The following is a 14,892-nucleotide window of genomic DNA, read 5'->3' as shown; positions in this document are numbered from 1 at the left end:
AGGGAGACAGAGAGAGGAGGGAGACACATATACACACAGAGATGGAGAGAGAGAGGGGGAGGGAGGGAGAGAGAGAGAAATTGCAAGCAATCTGGAGAAGCCTAGGAAGACTCAGCTGGCTGAGGAGGCAAAGACACCTAAAGTCAGGCAGCCTGGGAGGGGGTGGACCCAGAAGAGGTGGGAGGGAGGCCCAGCCAGCCCAGGGCGACCAGACTTGAGCTGTCCTAACAGCCAGTTCCCACGTGGGGCCTTAACCTCCTTCTCCACACCCTGGGCACGGAGGGGGGATTAACAGCAAGCCCTCACCCCCCAAAAATCCCAAGCCCCCAATCCTTTATCAGCTAACAGCTCAGGGTCTTGGTGAGGGAGGGAGCCAGATCCTGGATACCTGGGTCCCTGAGAAGGCAGGGGCTGGGGATTCAGATTCCTGGGCCTGGGGGGGGGGGAGGAAGGGTGGTTCCCAGATGCAAGGGCCCTGAAAGGGCAGCATTAGAACTGCTGATTCCTGGATTCTCGAGGGATAAGAGGTTGATTTCTGAGGCCTGACCTAGGGACTCTTATACCAAAACTTTCTCTAATCAAGACAAAGATTGCCAGGTCCCAGAAGTCTATGCTTTTGAGCTCTCCCTGGGTTCTAAGGTCCCTGGAACAAATGAGGACTTTGAGGGAAAACCCCAAAAAGGGCAAAAATGAGGTCTTCTGGTCTGGATGCCTGGGCCACTGAGGAGAGTGGAGGTAATTAGCGTCTGGGTTCTGAGGACAGGCCAGAGAAATTCTATCCCACATCACCCTTTCCTCCTTGCAGACCCACCCTCCTTGGAGACCCAGACATCTGGCCTACCAGACCCCGAGCAAACACTCACCTAGAATCTGGACATCCACAGGCCGCAGGTCCTGCACAGCCTGTCTGTGCTCTGAAACCAGGACTGACTGGGGAGCTGTGGGGTGGGATGGGATGCGGGGGTGCTGGGTGTGGCCACCCTGGTATGGGGGTGTGACGTCATCCGCCAACCCCCAGGCTGATTTCACGCCTCAGCTTTCCCCAGTAGGCAGATGTTGGAGGCCTGAGGCCGCCATCTCAGCTTTGGGATCCAGGCATCATCTTTGGACTCCCAGGACACAGGCATCTGGGCATTCAGTCCCGGACCTTTCAGTATGCAGCTATCTAGGACCCCATCCTCTTCCCCCTTATGTACTCAGATGTGCACATCTTCAGGCCCTGCCCCCTCAAAAAAGCAGGTGTCCAGCCTCCCAGTTCCTGCTCCCTCAAATACTCAGTTATCTAGTCCCTTAGCCCCTTCCCCCTTACGAGCTCAGGTGTCCCAAACCTAGTTTCTGTTCCCTTAGGGACTGAGGTGTCCAATCCCCCAGCCCCTTCTCCTTTAAAGAGGTACTAAGCTCCCAGCCCCCTTCTGGACCCTGATTGCAAGCCTCCACTCCTTCCCCCCTCATGTATTTAGGTGTCCAAGCCCACAGTCCCTTTCCCCTCAGGGACAGCATCCAATCAGATGCTCCTCCCTAACAGCCTCTTCTTGTCTCCCTTGACAAGTCAAAGATTTATTTGTTAAGTGCCTGCTCTGACAGGCACTGTGCTAAGTACACATGATACAAAGAGAGGCAAAAACCCAAACCCCAAAGTCTCCACTCTCACGGCACTCCCAGTGAGACAAGGAAGAAAGTACCAACACTCACATAAACTATGAACCCCCAGAAGGAAGGAGCCAGCAGGGAGAGAAACGAAGAAAGGCTTTGTGCAAAAGGTGAGATTTTAGCTGAGACCTAGAGGAGACCAAGAAACCAGAGGATGGAGAGGAGGGAGAGCATCCCAGGCTCAGGGGGCAGCCGGCCAGTGGAAATGCCCAGAGACAGGTAAGGGACAGGCAAAAGGCCAGTGTCCCTGAATTACAGAGTGCGGGAGTGAGGGGTGGTGTCAGATCGGGAGATGAAGGGGGCGGGTTATGGGGGGCTTAGAACACCAGAAGATGCAGAATTTGATGCAGGGGATGAAAGGGGCTAGAGTTCAGTGACACGAGGAGGGAAATAAGGTGTAAGAAGGGGCCGGAAAATGGAATGGGGTGGTGACACGTTGGCCATGAAATTCAGCAAAATCAATGTGACTGCTAAGCAGGGACTAGCCTAGAGTGGGGGAGACCAGTGTGCAGATTCTGGCTCCAGCCCTGGTGGGGGGTGAGGGGCTGCAGAGCACTTGGGGGGAGGGGACCTCTGCAGAAGAGAGGAGTCACGAGGAGGGGAAGGAGGATGGGTTCAGCCTTGGACAGGCTCACTTGTTGACATCTATTGACTCGTTTGAGGCAGGAAGAAGTTAAGTGACACAGTGGTTTAACACCAGCCCTGGGGTCAGGAAGGCCTAGGTTCAAACCTGGCCTCAGACCCTTGCTCGCTGTGTGACACTGGGCAAGTCACTTCCCCCTGTTTGCCTCAGTTTTCTCATCTGTAAAGTGATAATAATAATAATTATTATTACCATTTATTATTATCATAATTATTAATTATCATGAAGTTTTATCATAATTATTTTATAGCACCAGTAATTAGCACCAGGGTTGTGAGAATCAAGTGGGATGTTTATAAAGTGTGCTGGACACCTTCTAGCACTAAATAAATGCCAGCTGTTATTGTCCCTGTTCTTATGTTGTTGGTGTAAATATGCAGTTGGAGAACAAGAGAGAGGTGAGGTCTAGATAAGCAGATCTGAGGATCATCTCAATAGAGAGGGGAATGGGAGGAAGGGAATAAGCATCATACAGCATCTGCAACGTGCCCTGAGCTTTACACATGTTATCTCATTTGATTCTCACTACAACCCTGTGGGGCACAAACAGGTGAAGTGACTTTCCCAGGGACACACAGCTGACAAGTGTCTGAGGCCAGATTTGAACTCAGGTCTTCCAGACTCCAGCTCTAAATCTTTACCCTCTGTGCTACCACTTAGTGGCATCCCTGACTAGGAGCTGATGAGATCACCAATAGGGAGGTGGGAGAAGAGAAGAGGGGTTGAGGCAGAGCCTCGAGGGATGCCTATGGTGGGAAGATGAGATGTGGAGAAGGATCCTGAAAAGGAAACATAGAAAGAGCCATCAGAGAGGGGGGAGAAGAAAGAGGAGGGGAGAGGAGGGGGGGGAGAGAGGGGAGGTGAGGTCTGGATAAGCAAATCTGAGGCTCATATCAATGGGGGGGGGGGGGGTGTTCTGAAAACCCTGTTCTATTTATCCCCTGGTCAGTCCCAGGGGAGAAATCTGTGCTTTGAGAGCCTCCAGTGGAGACTGCTTGGAGGAAACCCTACGAAGGTCTAGGGAATCAATCATTTATTCAATTAACAAGCATTTATTAGTCTTCTAATATATGTCAAATATTAGAGACACAAAGAATGAAATGAGTGCCCCTATCAAGGACACTGAGAAAGGCTCAGAGGCCCAGGGAGGCCCCCCTCATTGAAATGAAGGGAAGACTCCCCTCAAGTCCTTGGTGTGACTCCATGCATAGTCGGGATGTCACAGACAAGTCTGAGCAGCCCAGCAGGAGGCACCTGTCAGCCTTTATCGAGGAGACTGTGGACCAAATCAGGAAAGCACCTTGTCAAGGTCACACAGCCAGTGGATGAGATGAGAGCCCAGGGTTTCCTCCTTTTGAGAGTTTCTTTGCTGTCGGTTTAAAGGGAGATTCCTTTCTCAAGGGTGGGAGGGCAGAACACAATTCATCCAAGTCCCTGGGGAGACTCTTTCTGATTCATTTCTCTGGCTACTTACTGTTGCTGTTATTATTGCTGCTTGTTTTGTTTCCTGTGTTTCCTCCTTGCTTGGCACAGCATCTGGCACATAGTAGGTGCTTAATAAATGCTTAGTGACTGACTGACAAATGTGCACTTTTGGAAGATCACTTTGGCTGCTGAATGGAGGGTGGCCTGGAGAGGGGAAGAGATGGGAGGTTGGTAGACAAACCAGCAGCTAATGCTATACTCCAGGAGTGAGGTGATGAGCTGATATGCACCAGGGTGGGGGCAGAGGTAGAGGAGAGAAGGGACTGCATAGGTGGCACCACAGGCCTGGGAAGCAGCTCAGATATGGGGGGCGGGGTGCAGTGGGAGAGAGGCGAGAGCGTGGCTTTAAGAAGGCCTTGGGGAGGGACGGCCAGGTGGCCCAGTGAGTAAGAGCACTGGCCTCGGCATCGGGAGACCCGGGATCAGTTCTGGCCTCAGATACTTGGCACCCACACAAAATAACTGGCCGTGTAACCTTGAGCAAGTTACTTAACCCCAATTGCTTTAAAAAAAAAAAAAAAGGCCTTGGGGAGGAAGAGGAAGAAGAGCAAAGCAAGGAGAATCTTGGGAAAAAGACAAAGTTAGTGACCATGGTGTAGGCTATGGGTGCTGCTGGTCCACGCCCCCTGTGACCCTTGGGCTATGCAGTAGCTCTGGTGCTGCCCACACCAGCTCTGGTGCTAAATTCTATGAGTCTACAAACAGCCAAAACATTTATTTACAAGTGCTATATAGATTTACAAGATCTAATTTTCCCATCAAATTGCATTCTGCCCTAAGTCATCAGCCAAGTACTGTCCTCTGGGCATCTGGGTTAAGAGGTCACTTCCAATGCATGTGCTCCTACAATTTGCCCAGCTTTAAACTAGCAAGAAAAAACCCACTGGACTAGATAGAGGGAGGGTTTGGGTGGGGGCAAAGCCTCAGGCTACCTGCCTTCTCATCCACCATCTGATGAGATTTACAGAAGTTGCTTTTCTTCGCCACACTAATCCCTGGTTGGTCACTCTCCAGTTCTTGGGTGTCCCCCCAGTGCTGGTCCATGCTCTCAATCTCAGCTTTCCTAATGCTGTTGTTGGGGTGAACTTCAATAGCCCTGAGCTGGGCTTGCTGCCCCCAAGTTCTGGGTCTTTAGGGCAGAAATGCAACCTCAGCAAATCCTTCTTGGCTCTTTGTGCTGACTAGAAGGGCTATATGTTTCAAAGGAAGGAAGAGAGATTTTGTTTCCATCACCCCATTGCTGAATTCCTTGCTGCCCATTTGGTGGAGGGCCACAGGATCCCTGTGTTCTTCCAATGTGTGTGTGTGCCTGACTCATCACCACCCTGAAGTAAGATAGCAACTCAGAAAAGATAAGGTGGGAATGGAAAAGAGCATGGACATTAATTGTAATAGTAAACTAAGGTCATTCGACCTGTGGGACCCCTGTGACATGTGGTACATGTGCCCCCTTTATTAACTCCATGTCTGTCTATCTTCCCAGTATTTTCTAGGCCTGATGGAAAACTAGCAAGGGGGATAGGGGGCCAGCTCTCTGTAGCCATGGTGCTCATGCTTTCTGATGAGATAGCTAATGCATAATGCTTGGAGATGAATTCTCTCTCACACAGGCTCCAGGGATGCTGCTGAAACATGTCAGGAGGAAACAGGAAGAAAGAAGCTGCCCACAAGGCAAGCCCAGAGGATTTCCCAAGGCCAGCTGGCTGAAACATTGGACAATAAACTGAAGTATTTGTTAGAAACCAGAGTCAGCGATCACCACTCCCTAAGCAGGGACTTCAAGAGTGGCTATTGCTTGATAGCTCTTCCTTACCAGAAGTGGTACATCTGTCTCTGATTCACTCCTTTTCCCTTCAAGAGGAAAAGGGCAAGAGGAGGAAGACATGGTGGAAGGAACTGAAAATTCAGAAGCCACACAACTTACTTGTTCATGCCACATCAGATTTCCTACTTGTATTTAACTTTTGGTTTCCTGTTCATAAATGCCATTTATTGGAAATACCAAGTAACTGACTTCATTGAGAAGGGAGATCATGATCCAAGTATGTGTGTGTGTGTGGGGGGGGGAATAGGAACCAGGAAGGTGATGAGTTGCCTTCAGGACACTGGAGAAGACTGGGTGCTTTGTTGTTTTTTAAACATAGCAGTTTGGACAGAGCTGGCGTGGCCCTTGCTTGGAGCATCGGCTGATTGCTTTAACAGACATGGAACCCCATATCAGCTTCTTCCAACCTGTTTTCATGGGCCCCAAATTGATCCTTTTCTGGGGACCAGTGTCCCATGGACAGCACCCAGTGTGTCAATGATTTCTTAAGAGGTCATTTTCACAGCACCTGGCACACAGTAGGTGCTTTGTAAATGCTTCTTGAGTTATTGATTGATGAGTCATAATCACAATGGCTGCCATGATCAGGGTGCTTATCAAATAAGAAATGACACCTCTGATCGATGATGATGCCCACAAGCAAATTGCAATGGAAATGTCCGTGAGAATCTTCTATCAAGAGCCACCAGGGATTCTGGCAGTTATGAAGAAGAGGTTCCATCTTGCAATGACCTGTATTGACTGTGCAATATTTGTATTTCTGCCACAGTTAAGTTATTTGCTCTTTAAGGAAAAGCTGATCTCTCTCCTAGAAGAGAAAGTGAAGCACATGGGGAAATGGCTCTTCACACTCCAGGTTATAAGGGAGAAATAAATGTTTCTTTAAAAAGACACCCATGGAGAAGGGCTTTGATGTGAAAACAAAAAGAGGTCTCCTGAGAGGCAGAAAAGAATCTTGAGGTGTGTCAAGTGCATGGAGAATGTGAACCAAGGCAAAAGGAAAATCAAAGGCTATGGAACAATCAGAGGTAAGTGTGCTGTCCCTTTCCTGCTCAGCAGCCAGTCTGCTATTAAGTCTCCTTTGTTTGGAGTTCTAAGAGAAACCGTTGTTCTTACATAGAGTTCTAAGACAATCACTGTTGTTAATTTTGAATTCGATGAGCTGTCAAACACTGGAGACACGAAGACAACAGACTGCTTTATAATCCTAGCACAAATGTAGTTTATTTGATTATAGACACAAGATGAGAATCTGGTGAGTTCATAACTCGAATAGACAGTCAGCTACAAGCCTCAGAGTGATACAGGACTGGGAAAGCCAGAGGAAGCAGATATAATTAGACTAGACAAAATGTGCCGGCTGAAGGCATAGCTAATTGGTCTTAGTTACCAAAGATCCTAAAGATGCCAATTGTTTATCAGTGTTTGGAAATAGTAAATCAATATGAATGTGACAAATTCAACAAAAGCAGGTTCCAGGATACCTTCCCTGAAGGGGATCACAGAGCCCAAGGAAAAGGCAGTCTTAGATTGATCACACTCAGGAGAAGAAACCTACCAATACCTGATAGCTGGAACAACCACCCAGATCCAGCCTCTTGGTATAATGAGGGAACAAGACCTTTCAATGGATGGACTTGCCCCTGGTAAATGAAGGAGAAACAGGCATCTTTTGGATGGGTACAGGAGTGGTGTGTGTATGGCAAAAAGGAATATAGTTGTGAAATATGAAAAAAAATTGATTCCGTTTTGCTGTACATATCACCCTTATGTCTATCCAGAAGATGACTTTTCTATGCTAAAGAGTCAACTTTGGGAAACAGAGATAGGGATAGAGGTCTGGGGACTTTCTCCTCAACTAAGTCACTTCTAGCTGATGTAGGAAATCTAAATCAGGAACAAAAAAAAAACCTGTATTTTAACTGCGAGCAAGCTGGACATTAATTTGTTCGTGTCACTTACAGGGATAACTGTCACTTGGTTCAGAAGAAATTGATGGCCATGTAGCCAGTCAGTAAATAAGCAAGCACAAGAGGTTGGTTTGTTTTCAAGGACTGAAGCAAGATGACAATTTTGAGAAAAAACTAAAAAGAAACCTTTGTTATTTAGAAAATAGGGAGAAACTTAGTGTTGCCCTCAGGATGTTCACATGTGAAGCATCTCTGTGGAAGAGAAAATTACATGATGTGCACCAAAAGCCCAACATATCCTGCACTGATCACAGTGCTTGACACATGGGGGAGGGGGTGCTTAGCTCCTCCCTGACCTCCTCCATCACAGGGGAACTGGAGGGAGCAAGGATTAGCCACATTTTGGCCCAACAGCCCAACTGTCAAGAGGGAACAGTTCCCTGGCCTCATCCACAAAAGTGGCACCCCCAACAGGAAGCTTCCCCTGGTTCCCCAGATTAGCGAGGCCCTTTGTCCTTGAGCTGCATGGAGTGCTTCACCCTTCTCTAAGTAAAGTTCAATAAAGACCATCCAGCGCTAGTTCTAGAAAAACCCAGAGGAACACACACACAGAAACAGACATGCATGTACACACACACACACACACACACAGACACAGAGGCACACACACACAGACTTCTAGAAAGATACAAGTAGAGACAGAAACACCCATTGGATCCATATTCATTCAATCCACCAATTCAGTTTCTACACTGTTGGGCAGACTCTTTGGTGCTGGGCACTGGAGACACAGAAAATCTCAAAGCCTTCCTTGCTGTCTCTGGGCATGTCCTAAGTGCCTCAGGAATGGAGAGCTCCCATCCCGGGCTCTTCAGACAGGCCAGCTGCCCCCTTGGTAGCTAGGTTGCAGAGAGGCTCATTGTTCAGGTATGGCTTGAGCATGCTGGTCTCTAGTCCCTTCCTATTCTGGGTGATCCAGGGTGAGTGCTGGTGAGCTCTTTGAGGGCAGAGACCCTAAACTTTGGGGCTCCTCAGCCCCTCACTATACAAGGTTTTACCCTTATTAAATACTGGTTGCATCCATTTGAATCAACTCCTTTTTAGACTAAGGTCCCTGTAGACAAGCGATGGTTTTGCCTTTCTTGGAGTTTTTGTTTCTCCTAACTCCTAGTCCTAAGTTCTGCACACAGCAGGCACTTAATGAATGCTGGATGGCTTGGATTGAATCCCCCTACTAAACTTTGCACATTAGTAGAGAGATTTTTAATTCCAGTTCTCCACACTGATGAAATCACAGGCTCAGAATGAAAGAAAGAAAGAAAAACCCAACACCTAAATTCTCAGCTATATCTTAAGTAATGAATGGATGTGGTGGCCCACTGTGGGAGCTCCCTCAGACACATAGTTTGGGCTGATTCGCTAGTACCAGCTTCAAGGTCACCAGCGACCAACTCTTCTGACAAAGAGCACAGAATAGATGCCTCCAGAAGGGGTTCAAAGTGAACTGACTGAGGCCTCACTGGACACTCCCTTCCTGCTTCAGACACAGGGCAACCATTTACTCATAGCCACGGGTGCCTTCATGCAGGTCAGCAGCAGGGACTTAGACAGCTGTACCCAACCTGCTAGACTGCTAGTTCTCAGACACCTTCCTGCCTACACCCCTGGGAGGTATGCTGGGTCCCAACCTGGGGTTCTGATTAGAGGTAGGATGGGCAGGGGTGTAGCCCCAACCTGGGAAGCTTAAAGCAGAGACCAGAAGGCTGAGAGCCTGTCCCATGTTCATGAGTCTCTGTACAGCCTCATCCTCCCCAGTGAAGATTGAAGTGTCTGAAAAGCAGGAGCCCGGTGACCTTGACCTCATTTTACTGAAGGCCAGAGTGAGCTGCCGACACCCAAATCACACAGCAAGTCTAGAAATCACAGATTCTAAAAGGCAGAGGGGAGCTTAGAATTTGTCTCACTCCATCTTAAAGGGATTCCAACTCCCTCATTTTAAAGACGGGGAAACTGAGGACCAGAGAGATTAAGGACTTTCCCTAAGGGCAGTCCGAAGTCCAGTCTACAAACCTGAGGCCGGCCAGGTGCTGAAAACTGACCAGACTGGTCCTCACATTTTAGAGGAGAAAGAATAGTTGAGGAATCTACATAGTCTGTAAGAAGTAAGAAGATGGGGGGCAGGGGAGCTTCCTCAGCATCACTCAGCCGACCCTATGCCTGTCTAGTCCCAGACTCTCAGTGTGGGCAGGGATTGGGGATTTGAGCTCCTCAGTTTAACATCCTTCTCTCCATTAGTAAGGGTCCCTGTGAAAGATGGACCATTTCTGTAGTTCTGAATGTCAGTGGCCCTGCCTCTGTTTCCCTCTCATTTCTTGTCCCCCCTCTGTGTCTCTGTCACTTTGCAGGTCTTTCTCTGTTTCTCTGTGGAAATGGCGTTTTTCCTTTGTGCTGGTTTCTGTCCTATTCTGCCACCGTTTGAGTGTGACTGTCAGTGTCTGTGTGTTTTTGAGTTTGTGTGGCCCTCTTCTGTGGCTCCTGACCCGTGGGTGTCCCTGTCTGCTGGGTGTCTGTACCCTTTGGGGCCCCCTCCTGCAGGCTCCCATCACCATTCCTCCACCCCCAAGTCCCAGAGTCTGCTGGTCCCGGGCTCTGCGAAGTCGGTACAGAAGATGCTAGGGGTCGGGCCGGAGCAGTCCAGAGCTGGGCTTCCGGTTAGGGCCTCCAGCCAATCGGCCGCCTCCAGGGGCCGCCCAGGTCCTGGCGATGGGGAGCTGGCAGGGGATGGAGGCCAGGAGGAGAAGACGGAGGACAGGCCCTCGGAGTCCGGCGGCGGCGATGGGGACAGGAGGTCGAAGGAGCCCGGGAAATCCAGCGGGGGTGGGGGCAGAGCTTCTGAAAAGAGCAGAAGGGCAGGAGAAGACAGAAGGGAAGGCGCTGTCAGACTTCTCTGGCCCTCCCTGGTCCCTTGGGCAGGCGACCTGGACCCATATGTTCTGTGACCTCATCCCTTGCCCTCTCCCAGGTCCCAGCGGCGCCTTTCCTTCAGGCACCATCACTTCGGTAACAACGGTGATCCTCCTCTGCGCCAGAGCCCCACGAGTCTCGTCCCTGACTGCCCTCCACCCCCACGCCTGCTGTCCGGGATCCATTTCTCACCTGCCGGCGGCTCCAGGGGTTCGTCCAGAATGTCCTGGATCGAGTGTTGGGGGATGAGCTGGGAGAGGGAAGGTGAGGGAGGAGGTAAGGGATCCCTTCCTCTGGGATTGGCCCTCCCGCTCCCCTTCTCCCAGATATCCCTTCCCAAACCTCCTAACCCTTCCTTCCCCATCTTCTCCAAGCCCACACCTGTGCCCTGAGAATGGCCTCCTGAAGCTCCTCTTCCAACGACAGGACTCGAGGCGGGGCGGGAGGAGCAGGCGGGGCCTCGGGGGCAGCAGGGCGGGGCCAGGGCTGAGAGGACGGGAAGAGAACTCAGCCCCACCGCATTGCAGCCCCTCCCTGTTACGCCCCTCTCCTCTGGCCCCTCCCTTCACCCGCCCTTTGCTCTGCTTTCCTTTCTCCTGCTGGGGCCTCTCTCTGAGCCCCTCCCCACTTCTGGCCCTGCCCCCAGCCGTGGTCCCTCCCATCTTCCTTCTTCTGGTCCCTCCTCTTTAGACGCCCTTTTCCTAGCCGCAGACCCGCCCTTCGGGGGCTTCTCACTAGTCCTCTTCCCGCTCCCTCCCCTCTTCCTGTGCTCCTCCCCTTGCCAGCACTCACGGACTTTCCAGCTGTTCTAGGAGGGGCCTGGGGCTCCGTCCGAGGTCGCGGACGAGACCTAGCCTTCGAGCTAGAGGTCGGGCTGGCACGGGAGCGGATCCCGGGACTCCGCACCGGCCGCTGCAGCGGGGGCTGCCTGTCCCGGGCCCCGGGCCCCCGCAGCCGCTCCAGCAAGGCTGGTTTGGGGCCGGACACTGGGAGGCCCCGCAGACGGAGCTGCTGGCGGAGCTCCGAGACCTGCGGGCAGGCGGGCGCATCGACTCTGAGGCTGCAGGAATTGGGCGGCTGGAAGAAAGGACGCCCGAATCCCCGAGGGGCCGGGGGAGCCTGGGACCTCGAGGGGGAGGCTGGACGAAAGCATCCTCAAGTCCCCTAGGGAGCTAGCTAGCTAGGTGGGAACAGGGGAGTCTGGGAACCTCGAGGAAGGGAAGCTGGGGCTCCCATGAGGCAGCGTTCTGAAAGGGAACATCTGGGACTCAAAATAGGGCGAGAGCGCCTGGAGCTTCAAGGAGAAGGAATATCTGCTCTCCCAAGGGCTTCAGTTTGGGGAGTCATGAAAGGGGGTCTCCCATTTCCCTCTAACTCACCGTCAGCTCCTCCAGTCGGAGAGTCTGAAGCTCTAACTTGGGCTTAGGGGTCACTGGTCGGGGGATCTCCGGCGTTGAGGGGCTGACCTGGAGTCCAGGTCTCGACCCCCAAGCCCTGCAATGCATAATGAAAGATTCTAGAGTTGGACTTTGGGAGGGAAGAAGTGATGCCCTTGGGAGCCGGGACCCCCAGTTAAGGAAAGAGGGCCTGGAACCCCTTAGGGGTCTGGATTGGGCGAGGTGCTTCTGTGGCTCGTCTGAGTGCCGAGAGGGCTGGTATCCTGGGAGCTGGGACACAAAGGAACCGGGGGCCCAAAGCAAGGCAGAGTCTCGTAGGATCCTGGAACTGCTTGGCGGAACCTCACCTGGGCAAAGACAGGTCCTGCTTGTGCCCCGGGAGCTGCCCATCCTCCCTGGGGGGGCTTCCCTGGGCCGGCGCCCCTGCCCCTGGCCCTGAGCGGTGCTCTGGGGGCACGTAGGCGTGGTACTTCAGTGGTTTCAACCTGGGCCTGGGCTCCCTCTGGTGACCGTCTCCCTTGGCCTGTCAAAGGATTTCCAGCTCGAGTTAGGCACCCTTCCCCAGGCCGGAACTACACTTCCCATGAAGCCTCTGGCCAAAGTCCTGCCTAAATCTCCCAAATCGGTTCTGCAGCACCCTAGGAGTTGTAGTTCAGAGAGCATTCCTTGGCGGTCAGGTGGGAAGGCCGGGAGCCGCAGAGCACGGGCGCACTGATCCAGGCCCCCCCAAAGGAACTGGAGAGCCTAGCCTTGGAGCTAGAATTCCGAGAGGACTGGCCAACCCTGACGGAGAGCTTCGAACAAATGACTTCTCAGTCCCTGGCTCACCTTCTTCAGTGACACCCCAGAAAAGGGGAAGGCTGCTGGACTGGGTTTGGGGACCCCAGAGTCACAAGACAAGGGGGAGGAACTGGTGAGGGAGGCTTGGTCGGGGCCTGGGGCCGAGATCCAGGGATCCACTGTAAGAAGAAAGGATGAGACTGAGACCCAAGGAAGGGATGAAGTAGCCCTCATCCCTTCTCCCTTGCCCTATTGAAAGTCACCGCCTTGTCTGCCCTACCACAAACTTCTATGTCAATCTAACCTCCACTCCGTTCTCCAGTGGATATTCCTAAAGCATTAGTCTGATTCTGATTCTGCTCTGCTCTAGGACTTTCAGTGACTATTATCTTTGAGATCAAATACTAGTAACCTTTTAGGTATTTAAAGTCCTTCACAGTGTGGCTGTAGCCTCCCCCTTTCCAGGCTCCTCTCACATTAGTTCTCTCCATGAGCTCCAATTTTCAGCTAAATTAACCCCTTTTGTTTTAATCAGAATCCCCCGTGATACAGGAATCTGCCCAAACTACAGTTGGGACTAAGTAAATGTTTGGACTGGAAGAGGCACATCCGGGTACTTGGGGGAGGAGGATAACATTTGGAGCTTCAAGGTCTGAGTCTCTGAGTGGAAAACGGAAATGGGGGAAGAAGCTACCTGAATCCCTAGGTGGAAAAGACTGGGCGAAAGACGGCTGTGCTCCCCAGGGGGCAGGACCTGGGGGAAGGCGCTGGGGGCCCCTGGATCCATTTGTGGGGAGAAAGGCTGAGTGACTAGAGGCCTCTATCCCAGTCGAGGTCTGGTCAGGCTTCTGCCCACTCTCACGCTGGTCCTGGGATCTCCGGTGGATCCGGAGCTGGAGGACTGAAGGAAAGCCAAGAGCCGGGTCAGGGCCACCAGGCCCCGCCCCCCCCCCACGCCCAAGTCCCCCGCCCAGCTTCAGTGAGCCCGAAGGTCAGCCGGGAAACCAGCCTGCTTGGGGGAGGGGGAAGTCCTGTTCTCGCCACGGCCACTGGAGAGCCTAGGACACAGGGCCCTTGCACGCTTGACCTCCTGGCACCTTTATTCCCCTCCTCACACACTCCCCTCCCTTCCCTATCCCTTGCACACTGATCTCCTTGCACATTCACTCCCCCGCCCTTGCTCTCAGCGCATGCACAACACTTATTTCCTTGCACAGCGACCCTTCGCCCTTTCTTAGTCCCCTTACACACCCAGGCCGTGCACCGATCTCCCCGTGCACCCCCATTTCTGCACAAGCGGCCCTCCCGGCTAGATTCCCTCACCGGAGCGGAACTTGGAGCGGATGAGCTGGGAACACTGGGCCGAGGCAACGAGGGTCATGGCCAGGAAGGGGGCGGAGAGGAGCTGGTCTGAAAGGCGGGGGGTGGGGGCCTCCCGGAGCGAGCAGAGGGTCAGATTAGAGGGCCAGGGCAGGAAGGTATTATTCGTGTGGAGGGGTAAGGAACTCTTAGTTGTACCCCTGGGATCCAGGACGTCAAGGGCCCCGAGGGAAGTAGTTCAGGGGGAGGAGCAGATCCCTGAGGGAAATAGAGTTTGGGAGGAGTAGCAGAAAATTTGCTAGCCGGGAGCTGGGAACGCCTGGCTCGTGGGTAAAGAGAGAATAGAGAATGGATGGGAGTTAGGGACCAGTAAGCCCCGGTCCTTGAAGGGATGGGGTAGCTGAGGACCTTGATGCCGGGCTCCGGGGTCGGTGGGCCTGAACTCCTAGGTCCCTGAGGGCACGGGGACTGGAGGGCTTAGGGGCAGGGAAAAAAATAGGACACCCTCTCCCTCGAGGAAGGTTGGGGGGCATCTCACCAGATGGAATCAGGGCCGCTGGAGTGCAAAGTATCTAGCTGGGTGCAACGGCCAGGCTCGAGACCCCAGGCCCCGCCCTCTCAGGCCAGACCTGCCTGTACTCCGCCCCTTCGCCACAGCCCGGGGTCCTCCAGAAGAGATTTAGGAGTCACTGGCCTATGGGGTCCGCTTCGGGCTTGGGACAACGGGAGGGGGGAGAGTTGGAGATGGGGTGGGGGTGGGGAGGGATGTGGCGGAGGATGTAAGGCCTGGACGCCTGGGTCCCGAGGCTCCCTTATTCCGTGCTCTGACCCTGGTGCCGAGGGGAAAAGGGGAAGGCATTGGGGTGGCCTAGGAGGGGGAAGGGAAAGGGCTGGGGCCGCCAGGGATGGACAGTCGCA

At 52.7% G+C, this 14,892-nt stretch overlaps 2 protein-coding genes across 2 annotated transcripts in view; both read right to left on the bottom strand.

Annotated features, from left to right (window-relative positions):
• The window catches only part of NTN5 (netrin 5), an 8,937-nt gene extending 7,973 nt beyond the window's left edge, over positions 1 to 964 (bottom strand). The window contains exon 1 of the mRNA XM_069103277.1: positions 864 to 964. The gene's annotated coding sequence lies outside the window, so the exon portion shown is untranslated. The remainder of the gene's footprint in view (positions 1 to 863) is intronic.
• Positions 965 to 6,798: 5,834 nt separating this feature from the next.
• MAMSTR (MEF2 activating motif and SAP domain containing transcriptional regulator) lies at positions 6,799 to 14,664 on the bottom strand. Its single transcript, XM_069103415.1, has 9 exons — positions 13,978 to 14,664; positions 13,349 to 13,555; positions 12,703 to 12,833; positions 12,222 to 12,397; positions 11,857 to 11,971; positions 11,270 to 11,506; positions 10,859 to 10,963; positions 10,670 to 10,727; positions 6,799 to 10,405 (listed from the first exon to the last, which is right to left on the bottom strand). The coding sequence occupies exons 1-9, from the start codon at positions 14,033 to 14,035 to the stop codon at positions 10,116 to 10,118; spliced, it is 1,377 nt and encodes a 458-aa protein (XP_068959516.1). The 5' UTR covers positions 14,036 to 14,664; the 3' UTR covers positions 6,799 to 10,115.
• Positions 14,665 to 14,892: the final 228 nt, after the last annotated feature.

Source organism: Petaurus breviceps, unplaced genomic scaffold (genome assembly GCF_028583685.1).
Source record: "Petaurus breviceps papuanus isolate PSGF00001 unplaced genomic scaffold, PetGlider_PUasm1.0 577, whole genome shotgun sequence".
NCBI classification, from domain to species: domain Eukaryota; kingdom Metazoa; phylum Chordata; class Mammalia; order Diprotodontia; family Petauridae; genus Petaurus; species Petaurus breviceps.
The sequence above is the reverse complement of the archived record's forward strand: the minus strand, read 5'-3'. Positions and strand labels throughout refer to the sequence as shown.

Excerpts from the sequence above, each read along its gene's own strand:
- MAMSTR (XM_069103415.1), bottom strand. The coding sequence starts at position 14,035 with ATGACCCTCGTTGCCTCGGCCCAGTGTTCCCAGCTCATCCGCTCCAAG. Across the intron at positions 11,972-12,221 it reads CAGGACCTGTCTTTGCCCAG|GGCTTGGGGGTCGAGACCTG; the intron begins GTGAGGTTCCGC and ends TATGCATTGCAG. Across the intron at positions 11,507-11,856 it reads TCCGACTGGAGGAGCTGACG|GTCTCGGAGCTCCGCCAGCA; the intron begins GTGAGTTAGAGG and ends GCCTGCCCGCAG.